Source organism: Danio rerio, chromosome 17 (assembly GCF_052040795.2).
Source record: "Danio rerio strain M-AB ecotype USA chromosome 17, GRCz13ab, whole genome shotgun sequence".
In the NCBI taxonomy this organism is placed as follows: domain Eukaryota; kingdom Metazoa; phylum Chordata; class Actinopteri; order Cypriniformes; family Danionidae; genus Danio; species Danio rerio.
In genome coordinates, this window is record NC_141037.1 from 32,203,126 (window position 1) to 32,219,369 (window position 16,244).

A 16,244-nucleotide genomic window follows, 5' to 3' on the forward strand; every position below is an offset into this window, starting at 1 on the left:
GCTAAATAGCTATGCCTATTTAAGGCTAAGAAAACAGTGATTTAAATTATACTAATGAACAATGTTTTACAAAAACAAATTAAACAGTATAAGAAATATTCTGAAAAAAAAAACCCTCTTTTTATACTACCTATGGCTGATTTCTCTCAGATTAAAGAGGGTCTAAATGAAAATAGTATGAATATCATCACTCTAGCTCATTCCTACATGACGGAATAAGTCCTGTTGCAACTTCCCCATGTTGCAACCGTCCCTACTCTGCCATATAAGCCCTATACAGCATTTTGTAATTTCAAAGAGTTTCTAATTTTTTTTTATTTAATACAAGTTTATAAATGCCGTAAAAGCACAGTAAAACATCGTATTCGTTCTAAACGTAGATTTTTACCCCGCGCATCACTCATAAATAAAACTTTGCTAAGATAATATTTGGGATAAAAAAAAACACTAAAAAAGACACTATCAGTACATACAGTACAGTAGGTGGCGATATGAGCTTCCAAAGCTTGGATGACTTTAAACATCAAGAGAAGTAGTCCTGTAGAAAGCGAATCAGTCGCTCCGTTGGTTTGATGGTACCTGTCCTAGGAAGATTACCAGTAAATGTCATTTCATCTGTTCTTACAAACATTCTCCGCTCACAAAAACTCAAAAGAATATCATCTGTCGGTAAGACTTGCAATAAAATCATAAACCATATCAAAGTGCTGATCTTTGTCTGTAAAGTCGGAGGTTAATCTAATGAATGAACGTTATATGGCTGTGTAAACGTTAGATTATTTCAAAGACCTTCACATATTAGACATATCGGTAAGAAATTATACAATGACATGGTCTTATTTAACATAGCAGAAAGTTGTCAGTGATGGCTAATTGCAAATATTTCATTACGCTACTTTTGACTTCTATTCTATTCTATTCTATTCTATTCTATTCTATTCTATTCTATTCTATTCTATTCTTTGTGCTGTTTCTGTCTCGTTATTGAGTCACTGTGACATTTAGTTTAAGCTGAACACGATAACGTAATCTCAATGTGCAGTGTGTGTTGCAACCTGTCATTCTGTCAGAGGTTAATTTACACGTCAGAACTGCCATGGCAAGCCGTTTTGTCTTGTCTACTTTATTTTCAGGATATTTATTCCTGATTTCAGCAATCTATTATTAGTTATTGGAAATACCTAGAACAAATAAATTTACCTGAAAAAAATGAGCAATTGAATTGATTTCATCAAATGAGTTTGAATGGTAACCTAAAGTGATATTCAATGAAAATACAATTATATATATATATATATATATATATATATATATATATATATATATATATATATATATATATATATATATATATACACACACACATACATATATATATATATATATATATATATATATATATTTTTTTTTTTTTTTTTTTTCTACCTAGTTGAAATTTAATCCCTGATAATATGAGTTCAATTTCTGTGATAAATAACGTCATTATTAATATTAAGAATTTGCATTTTCGCTATTGGAGCTATTCATATCAAGTATTAACATTTCATCTATTGGATATTGAATTGTTGACATCAATTAATTTATATTCTGCAAATGAAACAAAACAGCTTGCCATAGCCTTCCTGGCTTTCTATGGCCTTTGCTCCAGTGATAGATTGTCTGTTTAAAAGGAATAGGACAAGTGTTTTTTTTAGCTTTATTTTAAGCCCTAGTGTACAAAAGTGTGCGCTATGAATTAATAAGCTTTAACCATAACATCATATGTGATCATAACTCATACAGACTAATTCCCCATATTCGGTTGTCTTTTACTGTAGGCTCTGTTAAAACGGCAAATATCATTAGATTAAGTGACTATTCTGTAATCTACACTGTAAAAAATCCTGGTTACCGATCCATTGAACTTATATTGTGTTGAACTGACTTAAAACAGCTTGCGTAACTTATAAAATTAAGATAGAACATGATTAACTTAATTTAATTAGTTACAGTGACTAACTGATCATATACATTTTTACAGTGTATCAATCATCATATTTAGTAACCATATTACTAGGTTATGCAGTTGCAAAACCATCCACTTTAAACAAATTAAGAGGACCTATTAAGCAAAAATCACTTTTATAAGGGGTTTAAGCACAGCTCTGTGGCAACAATCTGTCAATATAACCAGCTTCCAATGCTAAAAAATTGTACATTTTATTCTTTAAAATCACACTTGGTAAAAACATTCTGCAGAAACACTTTGATTGAGATTTTCCTTTTGTACACATCATCAGAGGGTGAAAGCCCCGCCCATTAGTGAAGATCTCTCCCTCATTGGCATAGAAAGTTTATTGTTTTTGAATCACTGACACATACATTTGTAGCTCCGCCTTCTTCTGAAAATAATGCAATCTCATTTAAATTTAAAGAGACAGTCACCAAAATGGCACAATTATGATTAAAACCTAAAAGGGGCAGTTTCAAAGAGCAATAAAACATCATTTGTGTCGTTGAGCTGAAACTTAACATGTAAACTCTAGGGACATCAGACATGTATTTTGCATCTTGTAAAAAGGGGCATAATAGGTCCCCTTTAATATTTTTGGTTTACTGTATATAATAATATCAGTCACTGTTATCTTAGGCCAAGAACTGTGTGGAGCTGATTCGGTTGATGTGATGAACAGCTCAGGATCGGAAGGGCCTGGAGAAGATGCCTCTGTGGAGTTTGTCTACTGCAGAGGGGTAGTCACAGAGCTGCTCAAATATGGACCAAAAGACCTGCATACCGCCAGCAAAGGCCCAAACTCTCCCAAAACACTCATTCTTGTCATTCCAGGTAAGATGTGTCTTTTTTCACCTTGCATTAGAATGTCAGAATTATTAGCCCCTCTGTTTATTTTTCCCCGTTTTCTGTTTAACAGAGATTTTTTTTAACACATTTCTAAACATAATAGTTTTAATAACTCATTTCTAATAGCTGTTTTATTTTATCTTTGCCGTAATGACAGTAAATAATATTTTACTAGATATTTTTCAAGACACTTCTATACAGCTTTAAGTAACATTTAAAGGCTTAACTAGGTTAATTAGGTTAACTGGGCAGGTTAGGCAAGTTATTGTGTAATGATGGTTTGTTCTGTAGATTATCAAAAAAAAAAAAAAATTGCCCTAAAGGTGAATTTCTAACTTAAATAAAACAAATAAGACTTTCTCCAGAAGAAAAAAAATATTATCAGACATACTGTGAAAATTTCTTTGATCTGTTAAACATATTTTAGGCAATATTTAAAAAAGATAAAAATATTCAAAGGGGGGCTAATAATTCTGATTTCAACTGTATATAGTTTACTTAGTTTAGGCTTTTAATTGCATAGTTAAGCTCCACAATATCGTGCTCGGGGTCAGGTTATGTTCAGGACCAATCAGCTGTTAGTAAAAAGACACGTCTCTGACACAATAAAGCCACTGCCCCACAGTGATTACAGGGTGTTTTGATTTGAAATTATTAGGATTTATATTAGGAATTTCACATTTTTTCATTTCTTTTTTTACCATTTGTTGTAATGTGTGAAGTGTTTATATTTATTATAATAAAACGGGAAACTAGTGAGGTAAATGCACTATACTATTCATACTGTGTAGGAGAGTACAATAATTCTCATGCGGTTTCTCTAATGACAACAATCAAAATAATTAATCATGGTTCAAGTGTGAAAACTAATTGATTAAATAATTGTTTAATGATTGATTTCGGCTGTACCTTGACTAAAGTTTTAGTGTAGTAAAACTAGTCTAAAATACTAAGCTAAAATGCAGCTAAACCAAAAACAAGGCAAGTTGAATGAATAGGATTTAAAGAAAATGGCTATATATATATATACAGGGCTTGACATTAACTTTTTTGATCACCAGCCACTGTGGCTAGTAGATTTCCAACATTACTAGCCATTTGCCATTTTCACTAGCCACACTTTTCTTGTTGGGAAATATATTTTATATGCATAATTTGACTTTGACATGCTAAAATTACTTGATTTAGATATTGTGTTAAGTCCACATGCCTTCTCTTTCATTTAACTTCTTGTGTGCATTATGTATTAGCTTGCTCAGTGTGTACGAGCAAAAGGGTTGTGTCGCAATACAATTAGTTTTTATTTCACCACTTTTCAGGGCTCAAAATTAAGGATTCCCCAAATTTATCTCCGACCACACCAAATAAGTATTTCTTAGCCACAAATTTTTAATGTGTCAAAACAAGGAAAATATAGCTTTATAGGTTCACTTTTTAATTCAACAAACCTTTTCTTTAAAAAACATTACATTTAAAAAATAATTATTGTCATAAATCTAAAATATGCACACTAATCTGTCCTGGCTAAAAGTCCCAGATCAGCAGTTAACTACACATAAACAGGGAGTAATCTCCCATTAAAGCAAACTTATTGTAAACAAAATATAATTAAATTATATTTACAAAAATAACTGTAAGCAAAAGAAACCAGGTGAAACATACAGTGTTTGATAATGAGAGGATGTTCATGTGCACAAGGTTAATTTAGGCCTTTTAGTAATCTGTTCAAAGAAAAAATTTAAATGAAAGCAGTGACCGCTGCTGCTTACAAAAGAATGTGTATTTTTTTTATCTTGAGCTCTTGAAAGCAGCAGGACTGTCTATGGGTGAATGATCATCGCTCTTCGTCTAGTCTATTTCAGATCGCACCAGTTGCGCTTCTTCTAGGCACGGTTGCTTTGCATAAGTAAACGGGAGCGTGCACGTTTTTTAACAGTCGTGCGCATTGCATCACATCACTTATGCGCGCGAGTGATCATCCTCTCGTTCGGTATTTACCTTCTTTTTTGCTGTTTTGCTCGTGCGAACACATTTATTTTTGTCAGTCGTGCTGCTTCTCGATTCTAAGATCACATTTGCACGAATATTGGGCCACGCTTATTGTCGAACCCTGCTTTTAAGAAAACTACTGTACACATTGTAGCAGATTTCCAACCAGCCAAAGTGGCTAGTGGAGTGTCTGTCTAACCCGCCAGAGCTGAAATCTACCCGTATTTGATGGGTTGGTGCGTGTTAATGTAAAGCCCTGTATATATATTCATTTATTTGTTTAGTTTTTTTTTTAATAATGGGGAAAAAAAACAGATTTTATTGTTTGATTACTATATTTCCGGCAGCTAGCTCTCTGCTACTCTCACATGGTCACCTACTAAAGCTAAGCAGGGCTGGGACTATATGACTACATGAGAAAGCTAGATAGCTACCAGAAGTGGTGTTACTGAGATCAGCAGGGGATGCTCAACCTGTGGTCTGTGTGGGTCCTAACGCCCCAGTATATTGATGGGGAATCTATATTACTCAGTGAGTACGAGTCTCAATAAGACATTAAACCAAGGTCCTGACTCTCTGTGGTTGTTAAACATATGAGTATGTCCTTTGAGAAAGAGTAGGGGTTTAACCTGGGCTCTGTCCATCCTTATAACATAACTGGCCTCATCACTCTGCCTTCTCTCCACCAATCAGCTGGTGTGCGGTCTGGTGCATTATGGCTGCTGACGTGTCATCCAGGTGGATGCTGCACACTGGGTGTGGATGAGAAGATTTCCCCCAAAAGTGTGTAAAACACTTTGAGCATCCAGAAAAAAGCGCTATATAAATGTAAGGAATTTTACTTAAGCTAATGGGGGAGTGTTTCTGGTTCAGAAATTCTGCAAAAAAATTTTTTTATATAAAAATCCCACATTCACCCGTCAAAATAGTATTATATTATATTATATTATATTATATTATATTATATTATATTATATTATATTATATTATATTATATTATATTATATTATATTATTATAATTTTTTATTGTATTTAAATTTTTAGCTTGAGGCAGGCTGAAATATCTGACTCTTGCCAACATAATGTACACAGAATGTTTTACAGTTTGCTTTGAAGTTTCATTTTATGATTTAGAAATTTTTTAAAGTCAGTGATATTTACATGAACTTTAAGCCTTTTATGGGTTTTGCTTAGCTTCAGAGTCTATGACCTCACTTCCACAATTAAGAACAAGCACCAAATAAACCTGTCTTGGGGCAAAATATCCCAGACTGAGCTGTGTTCAGTTTTTGTTGCCAATACATAAATAAACATAGCTAGCACTGATTGGTACACAGGTGTGTGAGTGCGTCACAGCTATCTTAAGCACTGGACATAACACAGTCCATCCAGCAGATGCAGGGGTTATGAAGAAAAAGCTCATGGTCGGAAATCTACTATTTTTTTTACACTTGGCTCAGGGTCAACTAGAAAACCCCAGTGGAAAATGGCTGTATGGGCCACCACTCTTCCCCTGACAGCAGCTTCTAGCGCATTGACTTCATGGAAAAGTTATGTAGACCAGGAGCAGATGTTAAGCACTAAAAATACTGTTCAGATTATTACACCTAGTCAGAAAGACCTGACACTTTTTTATTGGTTCATTCTTAGTTTAAATTCAGTGGCTAGATGTGTTTGGTATAATGTGGCTGAAGATATATTGTGTCATATGTTATGTCAAGATTTCATATAAAAACTTAAGCATTTTCCACAGATATGATAGTTTATTATAAAGACAGATTGCAGTCATTTAGCTGAAAGTCATCAGCTTCAGGCATTCATCATGTATTTACAATTATCGAATAGATCACACAGGTTCACTTTAATTGTCCTCTCAAACCAATTTAGCAATTAGTGAAACGTCTCTTGTTATGGCATCAGATCTCAGAGTTGCAAACCCTCATCTCTTAATGCCCCTTTGTGTATCTCCAAATAAAGAAAGGCAGTTTTAGTCATCTCTTTGTTTTCACACTTGAACGTTTTACTATACGTTTTAAAAGTAAAATGTTTTCAGAAAAATGTTCTTGTGCCCACCTGCATATATTTGGTGTAAAATACAGTAAAAGGTTTTTATTGCGCCAAAGACTTTCACAGAAGATTTCAATCTCTATATTTAGATTTATATTTCCTCACTTCTATATATTTAGAATTAGTAGAAACCGTTTTGATGTTGATTGCAGTATCATTGTAACATTATATATTATATAAAAATTGTAGTTATTATAAAGTATTTTTTATGTGTCCTATTTTTGCATACTATATTTCTAATATTTTTTTTAATCAGTGTCACATGACCCTTCAGAATTTGAATCATTTGAATATTATGAATTGGTGTGCTAGAATAAAAAAAAATAGCTTGAATTTAAATATTTGAACTTGAATTATTTTAGATTTTTATATATTTTTATTTATTTATTTATTTAATTTTTTATTTTATTTATTTATTATAAACAATAAATACATAAAAATATACAAAATTCAAGCAGCTGTTTTCAATATTGACATATATATCTTTTCGAAATATTTTAGGAATCTATTTATGAAAAGAACAGCATTTATTTAAAATGGAAATCTTATAAACATTATACACGTTTTTTTTACGATCACTTTAGATCAGTTAACATATCCCTGCTAAATAAAAGTGTATTGTGTTTTGATGAAACAATTAAATACATTAACCACAAATTTTCCTGACGTAATCTGTTAGAAAAAAAGAACTAAACAGCAGATGTCCTGGAGAGAGAGAGCACGGTCAAGCTGATGACCTTAAAGAGGGGCGGCTTTTCACCGGGCTCTGAATGTCACTGAGCATTGTGCTCAATAGACTCTTTATGGGAAACGGAGAGCCCATACGCCGGCACTGTTATTGTAGAACCTGTGCCCTTTTCTTCAGAGATAACGACAATAATCTCTGCAGTCTGGCCAGAGGCTCCCTTGGCTCTTATATCCGCCAGGCCAGCACAGGTGCTACTGTTTTAATAGGCTTTGGATGGTGTTGCGTTATTGAGACAATAACGATACCGAATGAGCTAAGTATATGGATATAAACTCAAAATTTGTTTTACTTGGCACCAGTATATTAACAAAAAATCTGAGTAGTTTCATTACACGAGTTTTCTGTAAATTATACAGAATACTGCATGGTATAACAAAGCAATGAACATATCACTTTTAAATATCTGGATATTTTATGATGCTCAGTGATTATTCTGATGATCCCCCCTAGTTTCTTTGTTAACTATCAAGTTGCAACTATGCGTTAATTTGTAGAGTCTTAATAGACTAGTAGAAGTTAAAACTAGAAGTCATTTTAGGTTGGGTTTTATGTAATGTAATGTGTGTTTATATCGCACATTTATCACGCATGGACATGCACCCAAAGTGCTTCACAATCATGGGGAGGGGGTCTCTCCACACACCACCAGTGTGGAGCACCCACTTGGATTATGTGAAGGCAGCCACAGGACAATGGTGCCAGTGCGTTCACCACACACCAGCTATAGGTGGATTGGAGAAACAGTGGCACAGTCAATTCGGTGGATGGAGATGATTGAGAGGCAATGATGGGAATTTGGCCAGGACAACTGGGTTTCACCCTTACTCTTTACAAGAAGTGCCATAGGATTTTTAACGACCACAGTGAGTCAGGACCTCGGTTTAACGGATCATCCGAAAGACGGCGCCCACTGACAGTATAGTGTCCCCTTCAGTTTTACTGGGGTATTAGAACTCAAAGCGCCCCCTGCTGGCCTGACTAACACCACTTCCCACAACAACCTAGTTTTCCCATGTGGTCTCCCATCCAGGTACTGACCAGGCTCAGCCCTGCTTAGCTTCAGTGAGTAACCAGTTTTGGGCTGGTCTATTGAGTCTTGAACCAGTCCATAGATAAACTATCTTAATAATGTGTTATAAGGTATAAATCAAACAGTTGACTAATACTAGTGTTGCAAAGTTACTTATAGTCAACAGAATGTTTAAAGCAGCCAAAGTGTTACTACTTTGTTCAGCCATACTGTTTACAAAGACAATTGTTTGTTGTCATTTTCATGTTATAGAGGCAGGTGTCTCAAAAAAAGTGCAGGCACATTGACATTTATGTTTAAAGGCTGAAACTCTTTGGCTGGTATAGCATGCTAACAGTGCTAACTAATAAAACCACTGGATGGCAGCAGGTTTGCTGTGTTTTTGCTCATTTCATATGTCTCTCTCGAGGACTAAATTTCTTATGTAGTTTCACATTTTCAGAGCTTTATAATGGAAGTACAGATAAGTAGTAAAAATATTCAGGATGATAAATAGTTTAGCGGCCCAGTTTAGCAATTGGTTTGTATCAAATGAACTCTCTACTTGAAATTTCAATTCATAGGCAGACAATTTCACACAGACAATTTTTATTGTACTTTAAACCATTATAAACTATTATATTTTAGAAATATATACAGTTGAGATCAGAATTATTAGCCCTGCTGATTTATTAACCTCCCTGTATATTTTCCCCCAATTTATGTTTAACGGAAAGAAGATTTCTAAACATAATAACTAATAATTATTAACAATTTTTAAATAACTGATTTATTTTATCTTTGCCATGATGACATTATATAATATTTGACTAGATATTTTTCAAGACTCTAGTATTTAGGTTAACATGCAATTTAAAAGCTTAACTAAGTTCATTAGGTTAGTCAGGTTAGGGTAATTAGGCAAGTTATTGTATATCGATGGTTTGTTCTGTAGACTATCCAAAAAATGTTGCCTGTGGCCAATAATATTGACCTTAAAATGGTTAAATAAATTTTTTTTTTTAAACTGCTTTTATTCTAGTCAAAATAAATCAAACAAGACTTTTTCCAGAAAAAAAAAATTATAGGAAACATTATATTATAGGATATTATAGGAAATACTGTAAAAAAGTTATTGCTCTGTTAAACATAATTTGGGAAATATTTGAAAAAGAAAAAACAAATCACAGGAGGGCTAATAATTTTGACTTAATCTATATCCAGAAATTGACCTGAAGAATGTGTAATGATGAATAATACAAGCATGGATATAGTTATATTTTACATTTAAAATTATAAAGGAAATTTGCCCTTTAACAATTCTGAAAAGAAGAAAAAGATTGTAATGAGCACTATTTAAAGCACAGTGATGTTCAATGGGTCAAGGATGACTATCCAGATGGTTTTGATTTATAGGAACCTGCTGTGCAAAGCACTCCGCTTGTCCCACCAGCTGCATCCAATAGCTCACAGTATCACATTGTTTGATAATACATTACAATCTTACAAATATTCCCCTTTCCTTTGCCGTCTTTAGACAGTGTGTTGGTTTCTACTTGAGCTTGAAGAATAATCTGTGTGGACTTAACTCATGTTCCCAATAACATGGCCTTTTTTTTAATCACCAAATGTTTCCATGGGGTTTCCCTCTCTTTTTTGGAAATGGAATGTAATATTTATGTCAGTTTTCATGGCTCATGCAAGGAACAAGCCTACTCCTGCCAACTCCACTGACCACCTTGCAACTATATAAAATTATATGAATGTTCTGCAATTATGATTCTCTTGCTAGCATTTGATGAGCAGGTGGATCAGGAGTTACGATGGGCTTTCTAAGGGAGGTTATTATTTTTGCTTTTTCATGCATTTCTGGGATTTCTGGCATAATGCTTTTAGGAATGTTACCCGGAGGTTGTATTTGATTGCTGGTCCAGCACTGACCTTTTACCTTTACTTTAGTCTCGCGAGTCCTTTAACTCAATGGCCAAAGCACACATTGCAACTTGTCCCACATGGGCAAAATGAGACCGAGTGACCTTTAATGTGCTGAAAATTTTATTACTATGTGTTGTAGTGTAAATATATTGCCATATTATTAGACTGGTGTAAATTAATTATTTAAATGTCATGACAATTGTCAAATTTTGACACATTTTAATTGTTAAATGGTTAGATTTTGTTGTTTCTACAGGTGTCTGGGAATTTTTTAAGAACAGAAATGAATGGGGACATCAGATTATGTTTTATGTTTATCTATATGCTTTATTTTAATTAATTTATTTTTAAGAAACTGATCATCCAGATAAGTCATCACTTTTTTTGCATGCACAATAGTTGTTCAAATACTATTCAGCAACATTTTGCATGTGTCTAACATGCCAGAGAAAGGTAGATTATAATAAAAACAATAATAGGGATATGATAGGTACACAATCAGGATTGAAACATGTCTACAGTCTCACCAAAGTTTGACCAACAGTGTATAGTTTTCTTGCTGGCTCTGTTTATTTTGGCTGATGTTTATTCTAAACTAGTAGGGCTCTATTTTAACGGTCTAGGCACATAGTCTAAAGCTCAGGGTGCAAAGCATTAAGGGCATGTCTGAATCCACTTTTGTTTTTTTAGGGATGAAAAAATCTGCTTTGCGCCGTGGCGCATGGTCTAACAGGGTTGAGCTTATTCCCTTAATGAGTTATTGGTGTGTTATGAGGATAAACCAATTAGAGTCTCATCGTCCATTTCCTTTAAGAGTCAGTTGTGTTGCACCATAGCGCATTTGCCATTTTATATGGCAGACTTTGTAAGTTGAAAAACTGAGCTCTTCACTGGGGAGAAAACAGTTAAACAGACCATCTGCAGCCTGACAATGAGATGAGCCTCCTCATTCTTTACTTTCACTTTCACTCTCTTTCATGGATAAGGAAACATGTTGTACGCACAGACATCCAAAAGGCTACATAATTAGTTTTGTTTGTTAAGCGCAAAGATTTGTTTCAAAACTATTTCTAAATTCAGTTATAATTTCCAGCAAATGAATAAATGAACAATAATAACGAAGTGTGGTCAAAAAACTGAGTTCTATCCAAATACACATGCTGTGCCCCATATGGTCTGAAACCAGACAGGCGGGCAAATCAAAGCTTGTTTTTAATAAAACAAATATAAATATGCATTTAATAAATAATACTGCTAATAATAATAACATTATACAAAAGCAAATTGTCATGAATAAAAAGAAAAAGGCATGGAGGTAGTGGTTTTTATATTTACGTAGAGGCACACAACTAGCGCGCTCTGCACTGTACTGTAGACCTGTTCTCAGCTGGTTTATTGTGCAGTCTATTTTCGTTTCTCAAAATAGCAACGTGCCAGCAATGCGCCTTAACACACCTCCTTTTTTAGACCAGAACATCTATGGGTGTACATATGAGCACAAATACATTTGCTATTTAAACAGTGCAAAACGTTAAAATGATACTTTTCATTTTATTTTTCATTGCGTCAAGTTGTAACTAGCAAACAGCAATTGTGTCGCGCCTTTCGCTGGGTGTACTGTATGATATGGCCCCTAATGTCCAAAAAGTAGAGTCTTCAAGTCAGTTCAACTGGAGTAGATGGATCCAGCCATCATTTCATTTTTGTAGCAGCAGTAGCAGTCAGAACAACCAACAGAATCCTTCTTTGGTTAATAGATAATGGGAGTGATGAATTCTCCAGCAGGACAAAGAGTAATGGGTGAATTTGGATCTGAGTTTTCATTATATCCGATAGTAAGAATTGTCCCCGGAACTAGAATAATGCAGTTAAGAAACATAAGTGCAGAGCTGTTCATTTTAAATAACAAACAAGGAGTGGTATATAGTAAATCATTTGCTAACATCTATCCATCCATCCATCTATCTATTTCATCTGTGCATCTTTTTGATAATTTTGAAAACATACAATTTTCATTTATAACAGGACCTATAAGTATTAGTGAGTTTTTTTTTTTATTTGTGTGTGTGCTTGCGTGAGTGTGTGTTGTGTATGTACATTTAATTAGTAAAATGTTTCTAACATAAAACAATACAATAAGGCATGTTTACTGGGCCAGTTGAGTTAAAGCTCTCTGTTATATTAAAAATACCTGGAGTGGTATTCTCTATTGATTCTTAAATTGTTCTTCATCCATCCAAGCTTTTCAACTTTTCCACCTCCTGAGGTTGACAACTCCCCTACTGCCTTTTATCCTGGATTACTGTACCTCTTGAATAGATTGGAACAAGCCTCACAGGGCAATCTGTCAGGAGATCTGGCTATAGTCACCCTTGTGTCTGCATGTTTGCCAGAGTCAATAAGCATTTTCACTTGTTCCTCTCCCTCTGCAGACTGGATCAGCTTTATGGCATGTTGGAGCTAATAAGTTAAAGACAACTTCACACACTGTCTGCATGAACGAATTCCAGTGCTTGCTAATGCCTTCCTTAAGGCAGGTCTCTTTAACCTGTTTAACTCCATTCCCTTTTTTGTCTGTACTTATATGCTACTAAATGGGGGTCTCTTGTTTGACCATTTTACGAAAGATCAAAATTCGAAATGCTTTATTGCAGGGGTATTATAGTACACTCAACCCTAAACCATAAAAATACAAATGTTTCAGTTTTATAAAAAACAAATAAACTAAGAAACCTGAATTTAGTTTATTTTATCTTACTGCACTAACCTATATAGATATCTTTAAAATAATGCATATTATTATTATTATTATTATTATTATTATTATTATTAATGTTATTACCAAAATAAATAATATAAATATTATATATACAGTGCATCTGGAAAGTATTGATAGCGCTTCAATTTTCCAAATTTTTTTATGTTACAGCCCTATTCCACAATGGATTAAATTCATTTATTTTTCTCAAAATCCTAAACACAATACCCCATAACGACAATGTGAAAAAAGATTTTTTGAAATTGTTGCAAATTTATTAAAAAAAACAAACCTGAAAAATCACATGTACGCAAGTATTCACAGCCTTGGCTGTGAAGCTCTAAATTGAGCTCAAGTACATTCTGTTTCCACTGATCATTCTTGAGATGTTTCAGCAGCTTAATTGGAGTTCACCTTAGGTAAATTTAGTTGATTGGACATGATTGGACAGATACACCTGTCTATACAGTATAAGGTACCAGGGATGACAGTGATTGTCAAAGCACAAACCAAGCATGAAGACAAAAGAATTGTCTGTAGACCTTTGAGACAGGATTGGAAAGCTGGGGAAGGTTACAGAAAAGTTTCTGCTGCTCTGAAAGTTCCAATGACCACAATGGCCTCCATAATCCTTAAGTGGAAGATGTTTGGAACCACCAGGGCTTGTCATAGACCTGGACAGCCATCTAAGCTGAGTGATCAGGGGAGAAGGGCCTTAGTCAGGGAGGTGGTCAATTAACAAATGATCACTCTGTCTGAGCTCCAGCTTTCTTCTGTGAGGAGAGGACACCTTACAGAAGGACAACCATCTGTGCAGCAATCCACCAATCAGCCTTGTATTGTAGAGTGGCCAGACGGAAGCCACTCCCCATCTGAAATTTGCCAAAAGGCATCTGAAGGATTCTAAGGCCGTACTCACATTAGGTACAGTTGCCTCGAACCGGGCCAAAGCACGCTTGTCCCCCCTCCCGTCTCCCCCGACGGCCCGCACTCACACCACAAACGGGCCTCGGCACGCTTACGTCATCGCTGCTGCGCTGTTCAGTGAGAAGCGCTCTCTCACTCAGCAGCACAGTGGTGATTTCTCTAGTTATATTGTTTCAGTCGTTTGTTATGCAGTGACATGCAGTCAAATATTTCGCCAAACAGTCCTTAGAGATGCGGTGAGACGCAGTCAGATATTTCGCCGAACAGATCCGCCACTTTTGGTGCTCATAATCATAATGCTCTCATGCTGCAGGAATGAGGAGGTCTGCTGAAGGTGCGCAGCTGTCGTGCAGTGAGAGGTTTGCGTCTTTAATAAACTACGGCAGTTTGCGTTCACTAAACAGTAAGAATGATTAATAAATCCATATGAAACAGCCCCTTAAAAGTCACGTCTCGATTTTAGTTTCGGGCTTTGGCGCGTTTTGCACTCACACACAAGCGTGAACCGGGCTCAGGCACACCTCTTCCAACCGGAGCAGGGCCGGCCAAGTGAACCGTGCTTGAGCCAGATTCAGCGCACTCGCACTTCTCAAACAATCCAGGAAACGGGCCTGGCATGGTACGGATGGCATAGTGTGAGTAGGCCCTGGACTCTAAGACTATAAGACACAAAATTCTCTGGTCTGATAAGCCTAAAATTTAACTCATTGGAGTGAACGCCAGGCATTACGTTTGGAAAAAAACAGGCACCACTCACCACAAGGCTAATACCATCCCCACAGTAAAGCATGGTGATGGCAGCATCATGCTGTGGGGATGTTTTTCAGCAGCAGAAACTGGAAGACTATAGGATAGAGGGAAAGATGAATGCAGCAATGTACAGAGACATGCTGAATGAAAACCTGCTTCAGAGTGCTCTTGACCTCAGACTGGGACGACTTCATCCTCCAGAAGGACAGTGTCCCAAAGCACACAGCTAAAATATCAATGGAGTGGTTTCACAACAACACGGCGAATGTCCTTGAGTGGCCCAGCCAGAGCCTAGACCTAAATCCTACTGAACATATTTGGATAAGTCTGAAAATGGCTGTACACCGTTACTTCCTATCCAACGTGATAGAGCTCGAGAGGTACTGCTAAGAGGAATGGGCAAACATTCCTAAAGACAGGTGTGCCAAGCTTGTAGCATCATATTCAAAAAGACTTGAGGCTGGAATTGCTGGCAAAGGTGCATCAATAAAAGTATTGAGCAAAGGCTGTAAAAACTGATGTTCATGTGATTTTTCAGTTTTTTTTATTTTTAATGAATTTCAAAAAATCTTTTTTACATTGTGATTATGGAGTATTGTGTGTAGGATTTTGAGGAAATAAATACAAATGATCCATTTTGGAATAAGACTGTAACATAAAAAATGTGGAAAAAGTAAAGTGTCATGAATACTTTTTGAATGCACTATATTAACCTAACCCTACAGTATAACTAATAAAAATGGCAAAAACATACAACCAAAACATTAAATATGGCAATTAAATCAGGTTTAAATTTAAATTAAAGCGAATTCACAGTATAAAAGTTCCTCAGTAAAACAAAATGACACTGATTCACTGACTAAACCAGAAGGCATGTCTTTATCCGATTGCCAAATTGAACTCAGTATTTTATTTTTATGATATCCACTAGGGCCCTACATAACTCCTGGTGTTTATGTATGATTTAGTGGCTTCCCTCGTGTGTATTTGTGAGTCTGTGTGGTTGGTAAGCAAGAAGGACGTATGTTTAAGCGAGAAAGGCATGTGTGTGTATGTGTGCAAGAGTGTGTATGTGTGTGTTCTGCACCTGCAGGGCTACGTCAGTGGTGTGGTAGTTTTGGGGTCAGAGACAGCAGGCAGGGTATCTGTTTAATGTCCCGGTGAGCAGGCCTGAATTTATGAACTCGGGGAGAGGGGGAAATGATAACGTGTGGGAGAGGA

The 16,244-nt window shown here is 35.4% G+C and overlaps 1 protein-coding gene across 3 annotated transcripts in view; it reads left to right on the forward strand.

Moving 5' to 3' along the window:
* The first annotated feature begins 554 nt into the window (after positions 1-554).
* The window catches only part of ldah (lipid droplet associated hydrolase), a 68,570-nt gene continuing 52,880 nt past the window's right edge, over positions 555-16,244 (forward strand). For all 3 annotated transcript variants that reach the window (XR_015512699.1, XR_015512700.1, NM_001130785.1), the window contains exons 1-2: positions 555-669; positions 2,630-2,824. Coding sequence is in view for 1 of the 3 variants with exons in the window: in NM_001130785.1 (NP_001124257.1) it covers positions 573-669; positions 2,630-2,824 (292 nt within the window). In the remaining 2 variants the exon portion in view is untranslated. The remainder of the gene's footprint in view (positions 670-2,629; positions 2,825-16,244) is intronic.